This window comes from Festucalex cinctus, chromosome 20 (assembly GCF_051991245.1).
Source record: "Festucalex cinctus isolate MCC-2025b chromosome 20, RoL_Fcin_1.0, whole genome shotgun sequence".
Taxonomy (NCBI): domain Eukaryota; kingdom Metazoa; phylum Chordata; class Actinopteri; order Syngnathiformes; family Syngnathidae; genus Festucalex; species Festucalex cinctus.
The window spans coordinates 16,405,883-16,422,854 of record NC_135430.1 but is presented as its reverse complement, the minus strand read 5'-3'; the positions used below and the strand labels follow the sequence as shown (position 1 = coordinate 16,422,854).

At 36.3% G+C, this 16,972-nt stretch overlaps 1 protein-coding gene across 5 annotated transcripts in view; it reads left to right on the top strand.

Moving 5' to 3' along the window:
- The window catches only part of nrp1a (neuropilin 1a), a 201,049-nt gene extending 185,635 nt beyond the window's left edge, over positions 1–15,414 (top strand). For 4 of the 5 annotated variants that reach the window (XM_077508595.1, XM_077508596.1, XM_077508597.1 and 1 more), the window contains 7 exons: positions 8,787–8,897; positions 9,182–9,232; positions 11,683–11,826; positions 11,910–12,187; positions 12,293–12,389; positions 12,481–12,534; positions 13,433–15,414. In XM_077508595.1, coding sequence (XP_077364721.1) covers positions 8,787–8,897; positions 9,182–9,232; positions 11,683–11,826; positions 11,910–12,187; positions 12,293–12,389; positions 12,481–12,534; positions 13,433–13,719 — 1,022 coding nt within the window. In that variant the 3' untranslated portion in view covers positions 13,720–15,414. The remainder of the gene's footprint in view (positions 1–8,786; positions 8,898–9,181; positions 9,233–11,682; positions 11,827–11,909; positions 12,188–12,292; positions 12,390–12,480; positions 12,535–13,432) is intronic. The other variant, XM_077508598.1, reaches the window with a different exon arrangement.
- The last annotated feature ends 1,558 nt before the right edge of the window (positions 15,415–16,972 follow it).

Below are 16,972 nucleotides of genomic sequence, written 5' to 3'. Positions count from 1 at the left end.
CAATTATCTTATCTCCATGCTTTGATCATGTATTTTTCTCGCTTTTCTGTTTTTCCCTTAAACAATGTAACATATAAAGTGACTTTCATTCATTACTCCAAATAACTAGTACGTCATATAGAGACATGATCTGTTCACACAATGCTTCTGCCATAATAATAACATCCAGTTGTTTTTCTGGAACAATTTCAACTCATTGTTACATTTTTTAAGACCATCAATCAGTACTTGTTAATATTGACATTGTCTTACTTTTTGTTCAATTCCATAAAATCCATAGCCACTAACAAAAATTGTAAAATATTAGAAACATCAATTCCATGTATAACAAAATTCTAAAACAAAATTCCAAAAACATAAAAACTTAAAAAATTAAAAATATAAAATTTACATGCGGTATTGCCGTATTGTTACCAACTCCCCCCTTTTGAGACATCTTTATGGCTCACAACTCAAAATCATTGTCCAAGCCACTTCATATAAATCTTATGCTGCATGCAATTTAAAATAATTTCACAATATTTACAAAAGGTTTTCATTTTTCCTTTTTTTTCTTTTCCACTACAGTGTTCCCTCGTATATCAGTGGGTTAACCTTCATACAGTCATTTTCCTCTTCCAAAAAATTACACAGCTGTACAAAAATCCACAAAATCAGCACTTTTTTTCTTTTCTTTTTTTTTTTTTTTTTAAACAACTATGGAATTTAAAACAATTGGGACCCTGTAGCCTTCACCGCTCTGGCCCTAATTTGCGAAAGAACACTGTAGTTTACATGTCTTGGACGGATAGAATTTTATAGTCTACCCATAGCATAGTAGTAGTCTGGCATTTCTTCAAAACTAATTGTATCTTACTACATCTTGTATTGTTTACAACCATATAATCAAGTTTAAATGTAACACATCTTTCCCAAAGCCATATGTAGTTAATAATAAAGCCACCATGAATATCAATCATCTTGTACACAATGAATATAAAATACTGGCTTAAATTCTACTTCATGCATTCTAAACAAAACTCATAACCATGTCAGCAATCAATTGTCTGTTCAAATGGCCTTCCAATATCTTCGTAAAGCCACTACTATCATTGTTCAATTTAAATCACAAACTGCATTTTTCACATTCATCTATCTATTAAAATTTGTCAAACATTGTCGTTGTTATCAGTATCTCAATTCAATTTCAGTAGTAGAATTGTTAGCATAATTATCCACCCAATTCATGTATAATTATATATGTATAATCACAAACATCAAAAGTTCATAACAGGTCACAATTTCACTCAGGAATTTAAGATATCATTTTGTAATTTGTTTCAAATCTTAGGGCCGACAAAATTACTTCGTTTTATCGTTGGGTCTCCATCATAACCACTTTACAATCAAAATCTCAATATTACACCCTTGTTGCACAAAAGTGTAATATACCTTTATTTACATCATTCTCCAATTTCTTCTTTCTTTTAAGTTGTTGCTGATTTTCATTTCACAGCTCAATTTTCTTTCATGCCATAGAAGAATTTTGTCCATGCAAGTCAAAATCTGACTTCCCAAATGTACCCAAACAATTTCGAATTGCTTGAGAGGGTATTGTGGGACATTCACAATATCCTTGTAGTAATAATATATATATGTATGTATATTTCCCTTCCAGTGCAAATTTAGACCAGAATATACAATTTGGGTGTACTGTTATAGTACTTATTCATTCCTCAAATTTTCATCAAGAATCCAAATTATCTAATAATATATTTCCAGTTAGTAAGTTTAGTATTTTCAATCAGCACTTCTGCCCTTTGCGAGTCCTTAATCACTAGTCTAATTTATCTCCAATTCAGCATTTTACTCAAATAAATCATCTTTAGCATAGATGATATCTGATCTGTTTGCTCTGATTTCCACTTACTTACATGTTGTCAAGAAACCCAACATCAGAATGAATGAATGAATGAATGAATGAATGATGAATTCATAAGGAAGCAGGTTAAACAGTTCTTCCTATTTAGTTTTAAAGAAAAACAAAAGTTCTGTCATCTCCATTTGTTCTGCCATAATTGTTATATGCAGTGTCACTGTATCAAACTCATCATCAGTTTACAGGTAGTCAGTCAACTGTGACACTCGTAGGTGTGGCATTGTTTTCGTTCTCACATTTATGCTCAGAGTGACATAGCTTATCATCTCCCTTCTTTACAATCAGTTCCCTCGCTTTTTGTAGTAAGGCGTCAGCTACCATTTAAGAATTTATTTAGGATATAGACTACGTCGTAAAAATGCAAAGATCCTACACCTTTCACATAGCGATATCCCTTTTTCTACTCAGCTTATCTTTTTATTACCATGTTGCCATCTAATGTAGACACCAAGACTAGGTCTAATCCAATTTAATATAATTCTGCTTACTGGTTTCGTTTCATCTTTGTTTTTTATGTTCACCTTGTTCAAATAAATGGCCGTTTTTCCACCAACAACAATTACCAGGGCAATAAAAATTCCTCATGGGGCATCCAAGTACTATCTCGGCAGCAGGGTCTCACTAACCTAAGGTGGTTACTTTGAGGGGTCAGTATTTTTACAGCAGCTCGTCTCAATCAAACTCATTTAAATTAATTACAGAGAACTCTAAGACACTGTAAAAACACAATTCTAAATTCCCTGCTGAACTTTTGCAACCAAAAACTCACTTTACCCAGAACTCAAAGATCCTGGGCTTGTTGGTGGAAAAGCAACTATTAATAATTGTGCTCCTTTAAGAACATTCAAATTCAATTATAAATGCCATTTTTTTCTTCTTCATCAAATTCAAATCTCAGCTATTTATTTATTTTAAATAACTCACCACTAATAAAAGGTTTGCCTTCTAAACCATTTTAATAATCTTTTCCCTTCAATGCCTATTTTACTTATCAGGTTCTGGTGAGGGAGAATTTGTTAAATTCCACAGTCAATCACAGCAGGAGCTAAATCAGAATTCAATTAGGAAAACATTCCTCCGTGTAACTAATCTTTTATACAAACTTCAGGACTATATTCAAAACGACATTGTAAAGGCTCTTTCTTACAATTTTATGTTGTTCTCTAATCTGGATCTGCATGAGTCACACCAAATCTATTAGTAAATATAAACACCACAGTAATGAATTTTTAGAACATTTAACTCCTAGTAAGTATTTTCAAGTCAGTCAATAAGGTTTAAATTACTACCTGTTAAAAAGTCATGAAATCATTGCATTTCCATATAGAAGCTTCTACTATCAGTGTGATATCAAGGCCTTCCCCATTTGGCAATTTGACAAATGGTGCCATTACACACTTTACAATATAGTCATAGCTGAAAACCATCATTACTTACTTAATTCAAAGTTTCAAATTTCTTTAAACTAGTATTTAGTAGACTAGATTAGCATTATTTATCAAATAATCTATATCATTTTAAACTATCTATTTTATACTTTTGAGGGTAATTTCTTAACTCAGTGTCCTCTAACGTTACACCTTCCTGTCTTATCATCATCTACACCACCACAACTTGTTCTAAACACTTCACAAATCGCACTTTAAAATCATCCACTAATTCATCTTCTCTTTATCCAGTTGTTCTAATTCTACCATAATCAATTCTACTTTCACGTTTCTCTCTTACTTTTATCATTTCCCATGCTCAAAACAGTCCAACAAAAAGGATTTTTTTTTTTTTTTTTTGTCAGAAGTCCAACAACTTGTCATCAATCACCTACTTAACTCACTCTCAAACAATTAGCTTTACCATCCAAAAACAAAATACACAATTTTCACCTGAGGACCGGGTGATGACCCTTTCTGGGACCACTTTTTGGTCCACGCACCTCATATTTGATACAGACCAAAATTTCTCAATTTCACCGTTTTTAACATAGTTATGTTAGACACGATCTAACAACCCCTTATACACAATTTAAACCCTTTTAAGCCGTCGTCTTTAGACAATATGACACACAGACACATACAAGAGCTCACAGAGACAAACACAGTGAGAAGCCACACACATACACTTTTACAGACAATACACTTATGCCTCGATATCATTAGGCTGTTAAAGCTCCAACTTTCCATTTCATTTTATTCCTTATTTAATATTGTAGTGGATTACCATTATTATTGTTATTATTTTTACTATTGTAAATTAAGCTGGCCAGCAAAAGTATATCTTGTAATCCACATATTTAAATGCTATATTTTAGATGGATCTAATTTTTCTATGAACATCCAATCCTTACTGGATAGTTCATCTTATAGCTCACCTTTTACTGTTTATTTTCCCCCATTTTATATGAATTTGGTACAGTCCGCGAACCTAGAGTTTCCTAGGGACTGATAGGTTCAAATAACAGGGTGACAATAAATTTCTCACTGTGGTAATTCTCAAGCTTCTACCCAATAGGGCGGAGAATTCTTGCCTTTGCTTCCACAATGAGTTGTCACTTACAATCCTGTTTGTTTAAAATGAAGTAAGTATCAAATGACACTACACTTCCATTCACTTCACACACTCACACAAGGCCCTTTTATTTTCTGCGTTTCACGGAATTTAAGTACGTACACGACTCCGCCATCGTCTCTTTACACGGACGTTACTGGGCTCCGTTCCCTTTACTTGCCATTGACTAGTATTCACAAGGTTTTTCCTCCCACACAGTACCTTCGTGCAGGCTGCGACAGTACCTTCGCGCAGATTTTACGTCGACATTCACTTCACACTTTCCCCCGGAAAGTAAATTTTTTCTCACCCAGATGTCTTCTCGTCCTTTGGATTCCCGTCAGCCTTCCAGATCCCAGTCACAGAGACGAAAATCCAGTCCCAGAAAAGGGTAGTATTTGCCGTGGCCACGGTCTTCCTGGAGGTCGACTCTGCAACTGGAATCCTTTAGGCGTCCTGGGATCCGGCTCGAAAGGACCAAGTTAATGTCAAGTCAACACCTGCAACATTTAAAATACACAGAAGAAAGAATGAGAAGACACAAGGATTTGATTACTCGCGAGGAGAAGCTGACAGAGAGTTGTGCGCAGATCACAAGCTCCCAGCCCCTTCTGACACAACTCCCTACTTCTCCTCTTTTATTTGGGATTCCCTAACATACACAATAGGCTACACACTTGCCTCTGAGGAAAATGGGAGTACTGGCAGCAATGTGATAAGCAACTCCAGCAGTCGTAAAATACAGAGGACATCCTTTAAATCGTCACGACTACTAATCCTTGAAGGCTGTAGTTCTTCATTCCCACATTCCAGATGTCCTCAGGTTGAATAAACATGCAGCAGCTCCAAACCCATAGTGAAATACTGAATACATAGTTGGCAATTAACTATGTAATAAGAGAAAATATAGAATAATATATACACAATAACTCTAACAATAACTACCCGTTATAACTAGTTAATAGATCATTAGTAAACTGTTAATTAATGAGATGTTAATGATTTATTAAATGTTTGTTAACTGTTTGTTAAGGTTTTAAAATGATGTCTATAAATAGTAAAAATGTCATTATTAAACTGTTAGTTATTGAGCTCTAAATGACTTGTTAACTGTATATTAATTATTCATAACTATTTTATAAATTAGTAATACATCGTTAACAAGCTATTAGCAAATTACTTACTAATGACTTGTTAAGTATTACTTCATAGTTTGTATAGGTTATTGGGACGTTATTATAATGTTGCCACTATTCCTCATTTATTACATGTTAGTAAATGTGGAGTAGTTGCAACTTTAGAATAACGTCCCAATAACATAAATAGAGTAATAACTAATATTTAAGTAGTAGATTAACTCACTTCTTTACAGCAGTTGTTAATAGTTTGTTAACCATCTACTAATACTATACCAGTGAAACTTTGTAGAAGAGCACATGAGTGGAAAAAGTTCAATGGTACGGAAAATTGATATTTAGGCATAGTAAGGCATAGTAATTTTATATTTTAAATTTCACCTTCAAATTCTGTACTTTCAACTTGTTCCACCTGTTTGTTGTTGGACAAAGTTTCATAGGTATTAGTAGATGGTTAACACCTACTACGTAAAGAATTAGCTAATATATAAGTTAAGTATTAGTAAGTAGCTAATTTATACTATTGGGATGTTATCGTAAAGTTGCAACTGTTCTTCATTTACTAACAGTTAATAAATGAGGAATAGCTACCACTTTAGAATAACGTCCTAATAACAGATATAAACTATTAACTGATACTTAACAAGTCATTAGTAAGTAATTTACTAATAGTTTGTTAACTTAGTCTTACTAATTTATAATATATAGTTACAAATGATTAATATACAGTTAACAAGTCATTTATAACTCAATGACTAACAGTTTAATAATGACATATTAACTGTTTATAGTCATAAGTATAAATCCTTAACAAACAGTTAACAAACATTTAATAAGTCATTAACAACTCATTAATTAACAATCAACTAATGATCTATGAACTACTTATAACGGATAGTTATTATAAAGTGTTACCAGTTAATTTAAACTTCCTTTAACACCACTAATATGAAAAGAAAAATGCACTGTCAGCAATGTCTTACAAATGCAATTATGCCATCTCGTGCCAGAAAAATTACCTCAACACAAATCAATATCACACTTTTGAATTTTAACTCAATTTTATGAATTATTATGAAATTACTGTATCAAAAGATGCAGTCTATTAGTTACATTTTTTCCACTTTTACAAGAGTATGAAAAATGTTATTGCACGTGTTATTATACATTTATAACAGATATAACATTTTTGAATATTTGTGAGTTAACTAGTGAAGTCATGCGATTAATAATGATCACAAATTTTAATCGCCTGACACACCAAAAAATTACTTTGATTTTTTTTTTTTTCTGCCACTCTTCAAGCCAATAGCACACAAACAGCTTAGCAATATAAGAATGTGCAGCAGGCTAGGCCTAAATGGATTTACATATTGAATTTCAGGGCAGCCCGTTCCGTTGTAAGCCTCATTGACTCCCAACAGCAGCTTTAGTCAGATGATAATGCTTGTTTTCAGTGTTAATGCCAAACACACACAAACACGGGCGCACACCCACACAGTGTTGGCCAAACATGTTGTACCGGCCATGTACACATTATAACACAAATACACAGGTGTGGAGTGTGTGTGTGTGTGCAACTCTTAAGCAGACAGGCTAAATCCTCATTTCAGTGAGAGGCTCCCCTGATGCAGCACTGACCCCATTTCTGACCTTGTCCACCCTGAATCTGACAGGGGCTGATCTGCCTCATATTTCATCTCACTGAGGACACACACACACACACACACACATGCAGGGACTTCAATTTATCTATGTCTGTCTTTATCTACACTTCCCATTTTCTCTCCTATTCCTCTTTCCTCCCTCTGCAATAGTGAGGCCCATTCATTACATGGCGTGTGTCTCTACATTGTAGCCAGTGCAGACACACGCACACACATTGGATGTCGAGGCGAAGGAAGAGTGGATCTGGAGTCTTAGCCACATCCAAGTGTCACAGGATCATAATGACAGGCTGCTGTGGCCGTTAGGGGCGCTACCAATAGCCCACTGAAACTCTGTTCTATGTCTTTGAGCTCCTCGTATGACTTTGATTTCTATTTATCCTCCGCAAAAGGTACATGTGCACAGAAGAATTGCTAAAAAAAAAAAAAAAAAAAAAAAGGAGGATCGTTAATAGCTCAGGCTAAATAGTTACTGTAATTCAGAATCCAGAAGAAAAAGTGCTATGGATTTTTATTTGTAGTGCAGCTGGAAACTGAAAAATCCAAATTTAGTAACACTAAGGGGCATGGTTTTAAATTCAACTTGTTTTTCACCGTTTAGGGATTGGGCGAGTACCGATACCAGGCTTTATTTCAAAGTATCAGTCCTCCTAATGTTGTGGCCATTTTACGATCGGGAACAAGAAATTAGAGGAGTAGGAAATTGCCATTAGTTTCATGCAATTTTCAGAAAAACTCTACACCAGAATTAAATACACGTTTTCTTCTGGTCATTAAAAACCATTAAAAGTCATTAAATGGATTTTGCAAAAAAATAAGGCCTTAATATGCGTTATATCAAGAGGCATTAAAAATATAAATAGTTGTTCACGCTTTGTAATTCTATAACACAATTTAGCAATAATTCATGTGATAAATAATAAAAATGAATGTGATAATAGAAATAAAATAAATAATCATAATAAAATAAAAATGAATCATAAAATAACAAATATATATAATTATTTGTGGAGACTAGTGACTAGCTATTTACAATGAACAAAATATCCCGAAATCTGAATTTGAAATGAAAAATGTGGTGTTCCTGTCACCAACGTCCAACATGAAGCACTAGTGGCAGAAAATTACCTCAATTATATATGTACCTCAATATGTACGTACGTACTGTATGTACAGTATATGTGTGTATCTGTAGTACTACATGGGCATTAAATTAATTAATTTTAAGTTGTATTTTTTTAAATAAAATGGCATTAATAAGCATTACATTAGATTTGATGATGCCTGCAGAAACCATATATATATATATATAGTTCTTTCTTTAACATGATGAGTACATTTTATGTATAAAACACATTTTTATGTAATAAAAAAAAAAAGTGGTATTGAGCATCCCTATAACCGTTTGTAATGGTTAACCCAATGGTCATAGGGATGATCAAACAGAAGCGCTATTATAAAAAGGTGTAAAAAAAAAAGTAAATATGAAATCAGTCCTGTTGTCTTCATTTTTTTCTGCCGCAGCGCCCACGGTCCCCCCTTCCACCACTCTACCGACCGCGTCCCCGTCAGACGAGTGCGACGATGACCAAGCCAACTGCCACAGCGGCACAGGTGATGACTACGATATCACAGGTGCTAACTTCGCCCACATGAGACTGCAACTAACCCCTTCTCCAACGGAGAATGCTCACACCTCATTAATTGAAAGCCCCTTTTCCTGCGCTCAACCTCATTAGTTGCCGTAAATCCCATACGCATGCGCGCGCTCTCGAACGCAACCCACTTTGTAATTCCCGCCTCAAGAAGATCGTTCACTGTAACAGCGTTGTTGCATCCAAGCATGGATGCATGTAGTGCATGGGAATTTTAATCAAGGTTGACTCACGGCTTCATTTTGGATGACTTTTATGTTGTAGGTGGTACAACAATGCCGGAGACCACAACGGCTTCAGTGGATATCGTCCCAGGTTTGTTTCTATGCTACTACGGATTCCATGATTTAACTCTGATTGTGTTGTGCCCTCATGGGTAAATATTTACCTACTCACGGTTTGTTTTGCATTAATTTCCATTCTGTTTTATCGTGCCTCATAAAGTCCTCCCTGCACTGATGTATGTGTGTTATTAAAGTTGATGATAAGCCCCTCGGAGGCCCGTGCTGAGGCAGGATGTGTGATGCAAAGATGATTAGCACGGGTGCTCTGCTGCTGCCTCAGCATAATCGCTAATCACCGGGCTGGCACAAACATGCTCATGCACCGCACACACACCCTCAAACAACGCAATTGCGGTCAACCGAGGATGCTTTCCAGCTTCATGCAAACTCATACCGATACACTTTGTGGAAGGTTGATGAGGTGGGAGCCAGCAGAGAGGCTGTGCCCTTGTCTGACCTTGACTAATGGGTCAATCAGTCAGCTCGACTCAGCCATTGCTCTATCAGTTGGCTCTGAGTTCAATAAGGTGCTACTTAACTCATTTGCTCCCAAAAATGTATAAAAACGTTAGATTTTAAATATTGCCATGCTCCCAAAGACGTATTTATACGTTTGTTTATGTATTTCTATGCTAGAGCCAAGAGAAGGCTTTGATGCAGCCTCTGAAATGAAGAGAATGCTTGAAGCAATGGTAGTTACTACAAAAACAGCCAGCAGGTGGCAGCAGAGTATAAGAGATCAACCAGGGCCATTTGCAACAAACTGTTTTAAACAGATTTGGGAATAATGATGAAATTTAGCTATATTCTAATGCTAATTGCTGCAAAACGCAAACGGATAGAAATATACTTTTTTTTCCTGATAAAAGAAGAGACTCTAATCTTTATTTTGGTCGGTTTCATGTTTTTATAGCAATAGAACACAATATTCTGTGGACCTTGCAAAATTCAGTTAAAATCGCTGGGAGTGAATGAGTAAGATTGTGTATATTTGTTTTTTGTGTAAATATAAAACAAATTGTACACCTTCCCAATTAATGCTAATTTTCATTTTTAAAAAATGTGTTACTTCCTAATTTTGCTAATGAAACTGAGTATGATCTCAGTATGGAACAAAATTGCCAGTGTAAATTTGGGATGACATATAAAAGTAAAATATAGGAATTCTAGAGAATTACCAACACCAATTCCAATCAAGATGGGACATTTTGTAAAATGGAAATAAAAATGGAATACAATATAATGCAAAAAAATTAACAAAAATTGCTTCTTAACATGGTTCAATAGTTCATAGTGTGCTGCGGTCTGACGAGTCCACACTTCAAATTGTTTTTTTTAATCATGGATGTAGAGAAACGGAATATCTGGATTGTTATCAGTGCAAAGTTCAAATCCAGCCAGTGTGTTCAACTTCCATGCATCCATCCATTTTCTGAACCGCATACAAGGGTCGCGGGGGGTGCTGGAGCCTATCCCAGCTGGCTATGAGCAGTAGGCGGGGTACAGCCTGAACTGGTTGCCAGCCAATCGCAGTGTGTTCAACTTGCACATAAAAAATAAATAAATAAATAAAACGGCAATACATAAGTACATTTACATTGAACATTTCAAATCATTCTATTCTGTTTTTATTTACATTTTACACAACAGCCCAACTTCACTGGAATGGGGTTAGCATTTCATACCACAATGATAACATCTCAAACATCTCCAGGCATTTTTCTTTATCCAATTTTAACGAAACACCAAAGCCAGAGCAGCCACATATTTCCTGGCCTCTATGGAACCTTTCTCAATGTGTGGCATGTGTTCATGAAGAATGCCATTGTTGGAAAGAGGCCCCTGCACTGTTACCGTAGTTGTCTTCAAACCTCAAGTCCCCGCCCTCATTAAAATCCACAAGTCTCTGTGGGTAGCATCTATTGAATGTCGCTTTCAGATAGACAGCATGCCAGCAACTCATTTGTCCCCTTGTCCATCTTTATCCACATTCTGAGCGACCTGTTCCCCAATGTAGATTTTCCTTTTTAAAGACAGTAACTGTTTTTAAAAGAGATAATTCATATGTATAATATGTGCCTTTGGTTTCCCTTTTCCATTCTAGAACTGAAATAATGGTTATTTTCCTTCCGTTTGAGCTGTTTGGTGGTTCTCAGCAAACTTCCCATAGTACTTTACTGCCCTCTACTGTTCACAGTTATATGTAACATGTGGCTGAAGCTGCACTTTCTATAGCAGTATGTTCGGAATTGCTGGTTAAAAACCAGAGGTGGTAAATCCAGGTCCAGGAAGTAAAAAGCCACAATTTGGCTTTAGTCCTAGCTTGCTAACTTGCTAGCTAACGGTAAACAACCACCATGGGAGCTAGCAAGGGAGCTAAAGCCAAACTTTGGGAGGTTTTTTTTTTTTTACATTCTGGACCTGGAATTTGCCACCTCTGTTAAAAACACTGTGATGTAATCATATTTAATACATTTTCAGATTTCCTTTGGTTTGCCTGCGACTTCGGCTGGGCCAATGACCCGTCCTTCTGCAGGTGGACTTCTGAGGATACTGGCTCTCGGTGGCAAATCCAGTCTAGCGGAACCCCGACTCTTAACACAGGACCCAACATGGACCACACAGGTGTGGGCTCAACCCTCTCAAATTAAAGACACAAAAATGATCCGCAACGTTGGGATTTTGTGACACGTCTTTATACACAATAGGTGGCTCAGGAAATTTCATCTACACCTTGGCGACGGGTTTGCAAGAGACAGAGGTGGCTCGGCTTGTCAGCCCAGAGGTGGTCTCCCCGGATTCGGACCTGTGCGTGTCGTTCTGGTACCACATGTTCGGGTCGCACATCGGCACGCTGCATATCAAACAGCGCAAACAGACCGTTGACGGACCCGCTGACATCTTGCTGTGGACCGTCAGCGGTCACCAGGGCAACCGCTGGAGGGAAGGCCGTGTCCTCCTGCCGCGCACCAACCGGCCCTATCAGGTGAATTAAGCTGCTTTACATTTTAAACGAACAAAATGGGAGCTTCGCTGTTTGTTTTTCCAAATAGAACTGTCACGTATAATACAAATTTGTTCTGTGTTGTAGGTGGTGATTGAAGGGTTGGTAGAAAGAAAGAGCTGGGGAGATATTGCCGTGGATGATATTAAGGTTCTAAATGGCCTCATTGCAACAGAGTGCAAAGGTGAGCTTCACAATACAGAACAAGTGTATAGTCTAGAAGAGTAGATATCCTTTTTTGGCCAAGTTTTGAAATCAATTCTCTGCTTTGACAGATCCAGATGTTCCCACTGAACCAATGCTCCCAGAAGATCACTTTAATGAAATCAGTAAGTTATGTCTGAGCTGTTGTTTTTTTAAGATAGTAGGACCTGTAAGGTTGGGGGGTCAAAAATGGACTGACCCAACTTTATAGTTATAGAGTTATACAACCCAAAAAGTTGGGTCAATAACCAACAATGCAGGCAATTTTTTTGGATTGTTTTTTGTTTTTGTTTTTTCTCATTTTTTCTCACCTAACTTTTTGGGTTTAATTGAATAACCCAATTGGTTTTCAATCAAAAATGAACCGACCCAACTTTGGAGTTATTGAACCCCAGAAACCAAGTCAAATTAAATTAATAAACCCACAAAGCAACCCAATTTCTGGGTTATTAATTTAATTAGTCCCAACTTTTGGGTTAATTGGATAACCTAATTTAATTGGGTCATTCATTTGACTGAACCAATTTCTTGGGTTGTTTTGTGGGTTATTCATTTGACCCATTTTTTGGGGTTAATTAAATTACCCAATTGAATTGGGTCGTTCATTTTGACCTAACTAACAACTGGGTCAAAAATGAAGTGACAAGTTATCTAACCCAAAAAGTTGGATCAGACTAAATAAGTAAGCGACAAAGCAAGACATTTTTTGGGGTTGACCCAACTTTTTGGGTTAAATGAATAAAGTTGGGTTATGCTAATGCTAACCGGTTAAGAACAAACTGAGTTACAGTAGATCATAAAAATAACTTTTCTAATATGAGTAACAGGGTTGGGTTGGTTTGACTTACATTATAGCTGAATGTGTGGAAAAAATGTGAAAAATAGAAGAGAAGAATGTACTCGTGGTCAGAGCAATTAGCTTGATGACGTCATTTCTGCTGAGTCATGCATATTTGTGGAATTAGTGTGACAGTTTCTTCCATTTAAGATCATATCTCGTCTCTCGTCAATCCCTCTCTCCAGTTGAGGAGATCACGGAATATCCCGACTTTGTGGAGACCAACCAGATCAGTGGAGCCGGCAACATGTTAAAGACACTCGACCCGATCCTCATCACCATCATCGCTATGTCCGCCCTGGGCGTTTTCCTGGGCGCCATATGCGGCGTCGTCCTTTATTGCGCCTGCTCACACGGAGGCATGTCAGAAAGGAACTTATCAGCCCTGGAAAATTATAACTTTGAACTGGTGGACGGTGTCAAGTTAAAGAAGGACAAACTCAATGTACAGAGCTCATACTCAGAGGCGTGAGACCCAAAACGCCCGGCACATTCACGTGACTACGTAAACGCGCACGGGACTCGCTGTAGCTACATCTTCTCGTATATCCGTACGAGGAGGCGGACTCTAAGGAGCGCACATTACCCTCAGCTTGTCCGGATGAGGGTCACATTCAGGAACCAACGGGAGGTTTGAACTCATCTACGCTTTTCTCAGGAGCTGCAGTCAAAAGAATCTACCACTAGGGGACACTGTGTACAAAAATAAATACAGGAAACAAATATGTACAGATACGTAGATGAAATTTTAATTTTCTATTTTGATTTTCCATTCATTTTTACAATCGGATGCTGGTGTTGAGACCAATTTATTAATTAAGAGTATTTATCTTTTTTTTTTTTTCTTTTTTTTTTAAAGTTCGTGAAGGCGATAAATTTCAAGTTTTGAAATTCAAATCCTAAATGAACCATATCCGGCAAAACTGTACATTTGCCCACGCTATGGCATACAGGGTGTGCTCATAATTCATGAATCTGATATATGTACCTACCCATCCCCAAATGAGTCGCATCCATGAGAATTTATGGTTCTGATAGTGCCTTTAGTACATATCGGATGGTCTCCTCTTTTGAACTGTTTGTTTGTTTTTTTACTGTGCTTGACTTAATTTATGATGAAGGGCAGAAAACAGGGGCACATGGTAAAAAAAAAAAAAAACTACAAAATGGTATCTAATCTATCACATCGTTGAGCTTTGTTTGTCTGAAAACCACACACTGTAAATATGTTTTAATATATTTTATGTCTTTTTTTTTCTTTTTTTTTAAAGAAAGTGACAAGAAAAAAAACATGCCTTTTTTTATTGTGTGTCTGTGTGTGTAAATACAATCTCACTGTTTTGTGGACGGTGCCGTGTTAACGTTTCATTTGACATTTTTGTAACAAGCAATTTCAACCAGCTGTCATCAAAACATTTCATTAAAACCACCGATGGATGAATGAGTTAAAAAAAAAAAAACAGCAAAACGCACACAAAAACTGAAGCAATGAACTTGTGGCCGCTTTTTGACACCCAACTCTCATGTAGCTCTCAACATTTTTGTTGGTCGAAGCACCAACATACCAAAAAACAACAATCATTTTTTGCTTTATCGCTTCGAAATGTCACTGTGGATTTATTGCGCACTGAGAAAAAAAAAAGCTATCTGGACAATGCAGCTTGTGTGCACTTTGTTACTGATTCCCTCCTGATAGAAATCTATTAAATGGGGTGAACTGAAGAATGGTGCTATACAGTAATTACTTTAACCACACAAACAAAGCAGTTAGCAGCCATAATAATGTGATGTCAGAGTTGTTGGTGAAAACGGGGGATTAAGAAAGTCACCTGATTCAGGTTACCCGGACTAAAAAAAACAAACGTTGCTGATCACTTTTTTCCGCCCCATTCTGTCATTTTATAAGACCACAGAACTTTTCGGAGATATTTGCAGCATCAGGACAAAATATCACCGGAGGGGAGCCGCAACCCAGCAGTGGATTTTACACCAAAACAAACAACTTGATAGCAAGAACTCGAAGGCATCCATCTTGTGTGATTTGTTTGTTGTGCCGTGGTGACCGCGTTGTCAGTTTGTTCCTTTCGGATTTAACATGACACTTTGCTCCACCGCTACACATCTTGACGTCTGTGCTTTCAGCTCAATTTAAAAAAAAAAAAAAAAAAAAAAAAAAAAAAAAAAAAAAAAAAAAAAAAAAAAAAAAAAAAAAGTGTAGCTCGAGCGACATCTGCTGCTCAAGTAGGGGAAAAAGAATGCTGTAGCGTGGACTCAAAAGAAATAATGTTGCACTGATAAATATTATATTTGAAAAGCTTATGTGTTTATAGCGAATATTTGCAAAGAAAATTAAAAAAAAATCAAAAATAGGTAAAAAAAACAAAAACAAAAAAACATAGTGATGATATATTTCATGTTTTTGATATATAATTTCAGGTTATGTGATATAATTCTGAAATGTAAAATACTGGGATGTTTTCATTATTGAAAAGAATTATAGATTCCCCCTTTCATTTGAATGGCATATTAACACCCCAATTTGTACTGTCATTACAATTTTGTGCTTTTCTTTTTTTTTAATAAAATGAGAAAATACTATTATTTTCAATACTGCTTCTGTAATTTGCTGTTGTAGGAAAAAAGAATTAATAAACAGCAACGCCTTATAAGAGAGGATTTGTTTTGTTATTCAAAATGCTGAACCTTTTATTATTTACAAGATTTTTCAAAAAGAGGATTGTTTTATATGTTTGCACTTCTTGAAATAACTTTCAAAATAAATTAGTAAGTCTGGACTGGTAAACCGAGGGCGGCTACTGACCACTAATGACACACGGATGCAAGCTTGAGTTGGTTTTCCTGTTAGCCTGTCATTAGATGAAATCAGCCGTTTTCCCCTTAATGACGTATGGCCTCTTGTGTACTGCATTACCGATCACTTGAGGTAACAAATGTCGTAAAATAATAAATGTAGCAATGTTGCTCTACTGGAGTTAGTGGCCAATCTTAAATACAGGGAGCAAAAAATCACCAAGGCAGGCAAAAACTCGCGAAAAAAAATATTGACGGTATTTTATCAAGAGATTGTAATTACACAGAGATGCCACAAGATGGTGCCAAATAGATACTTTTGTCTAACTTCGAATGGAGGCCTATTTCTTTGTAAGCAAGCCGGCCCCGATTGCTGTTGCTGTTGTAACTTTAGCGTCTGCTCAGTAGTTTACAGGAAGTGAAAGGTAGCCTATTTGTTTGACGTACCTGATTTTTGAATGTGAATTGGAATTGTGGAATGAAGTTTAAAAAATACTTTACGGGAAGTGTTGAGACTAAGTTACAAAATAAGAGCACAAAGAGGAAGTGCAGTTTTAGCTGCCTTAATGTTGTGTGCGTAACACATGTAAATGTCCCATTGCCTATTTGTTCCTATTTTTTTCCCTTTCCCATTTAAGTATTTCTGTTCTCATACTTGTTCAAATAAAGACTTTTGTAAGCACATTCAATTTGATCAAATGCCGATTGCAGTGTCGTCAATATTGCTTAATCTATTTAAGATTGCTACCATAATAAGCCTAATAAGGGTAAAAGTGTATATCTCCATTAAAACGTTGTGAACTAAAGTGGGCTTGCACACCGGTCTGAGCCATGAAAATTAATTGCAGGCTGCAATCCAGCCCTGACGGCAGCGACCGAAGCTGACCACAGGGAGGAGCCAGAGTTCATAATAT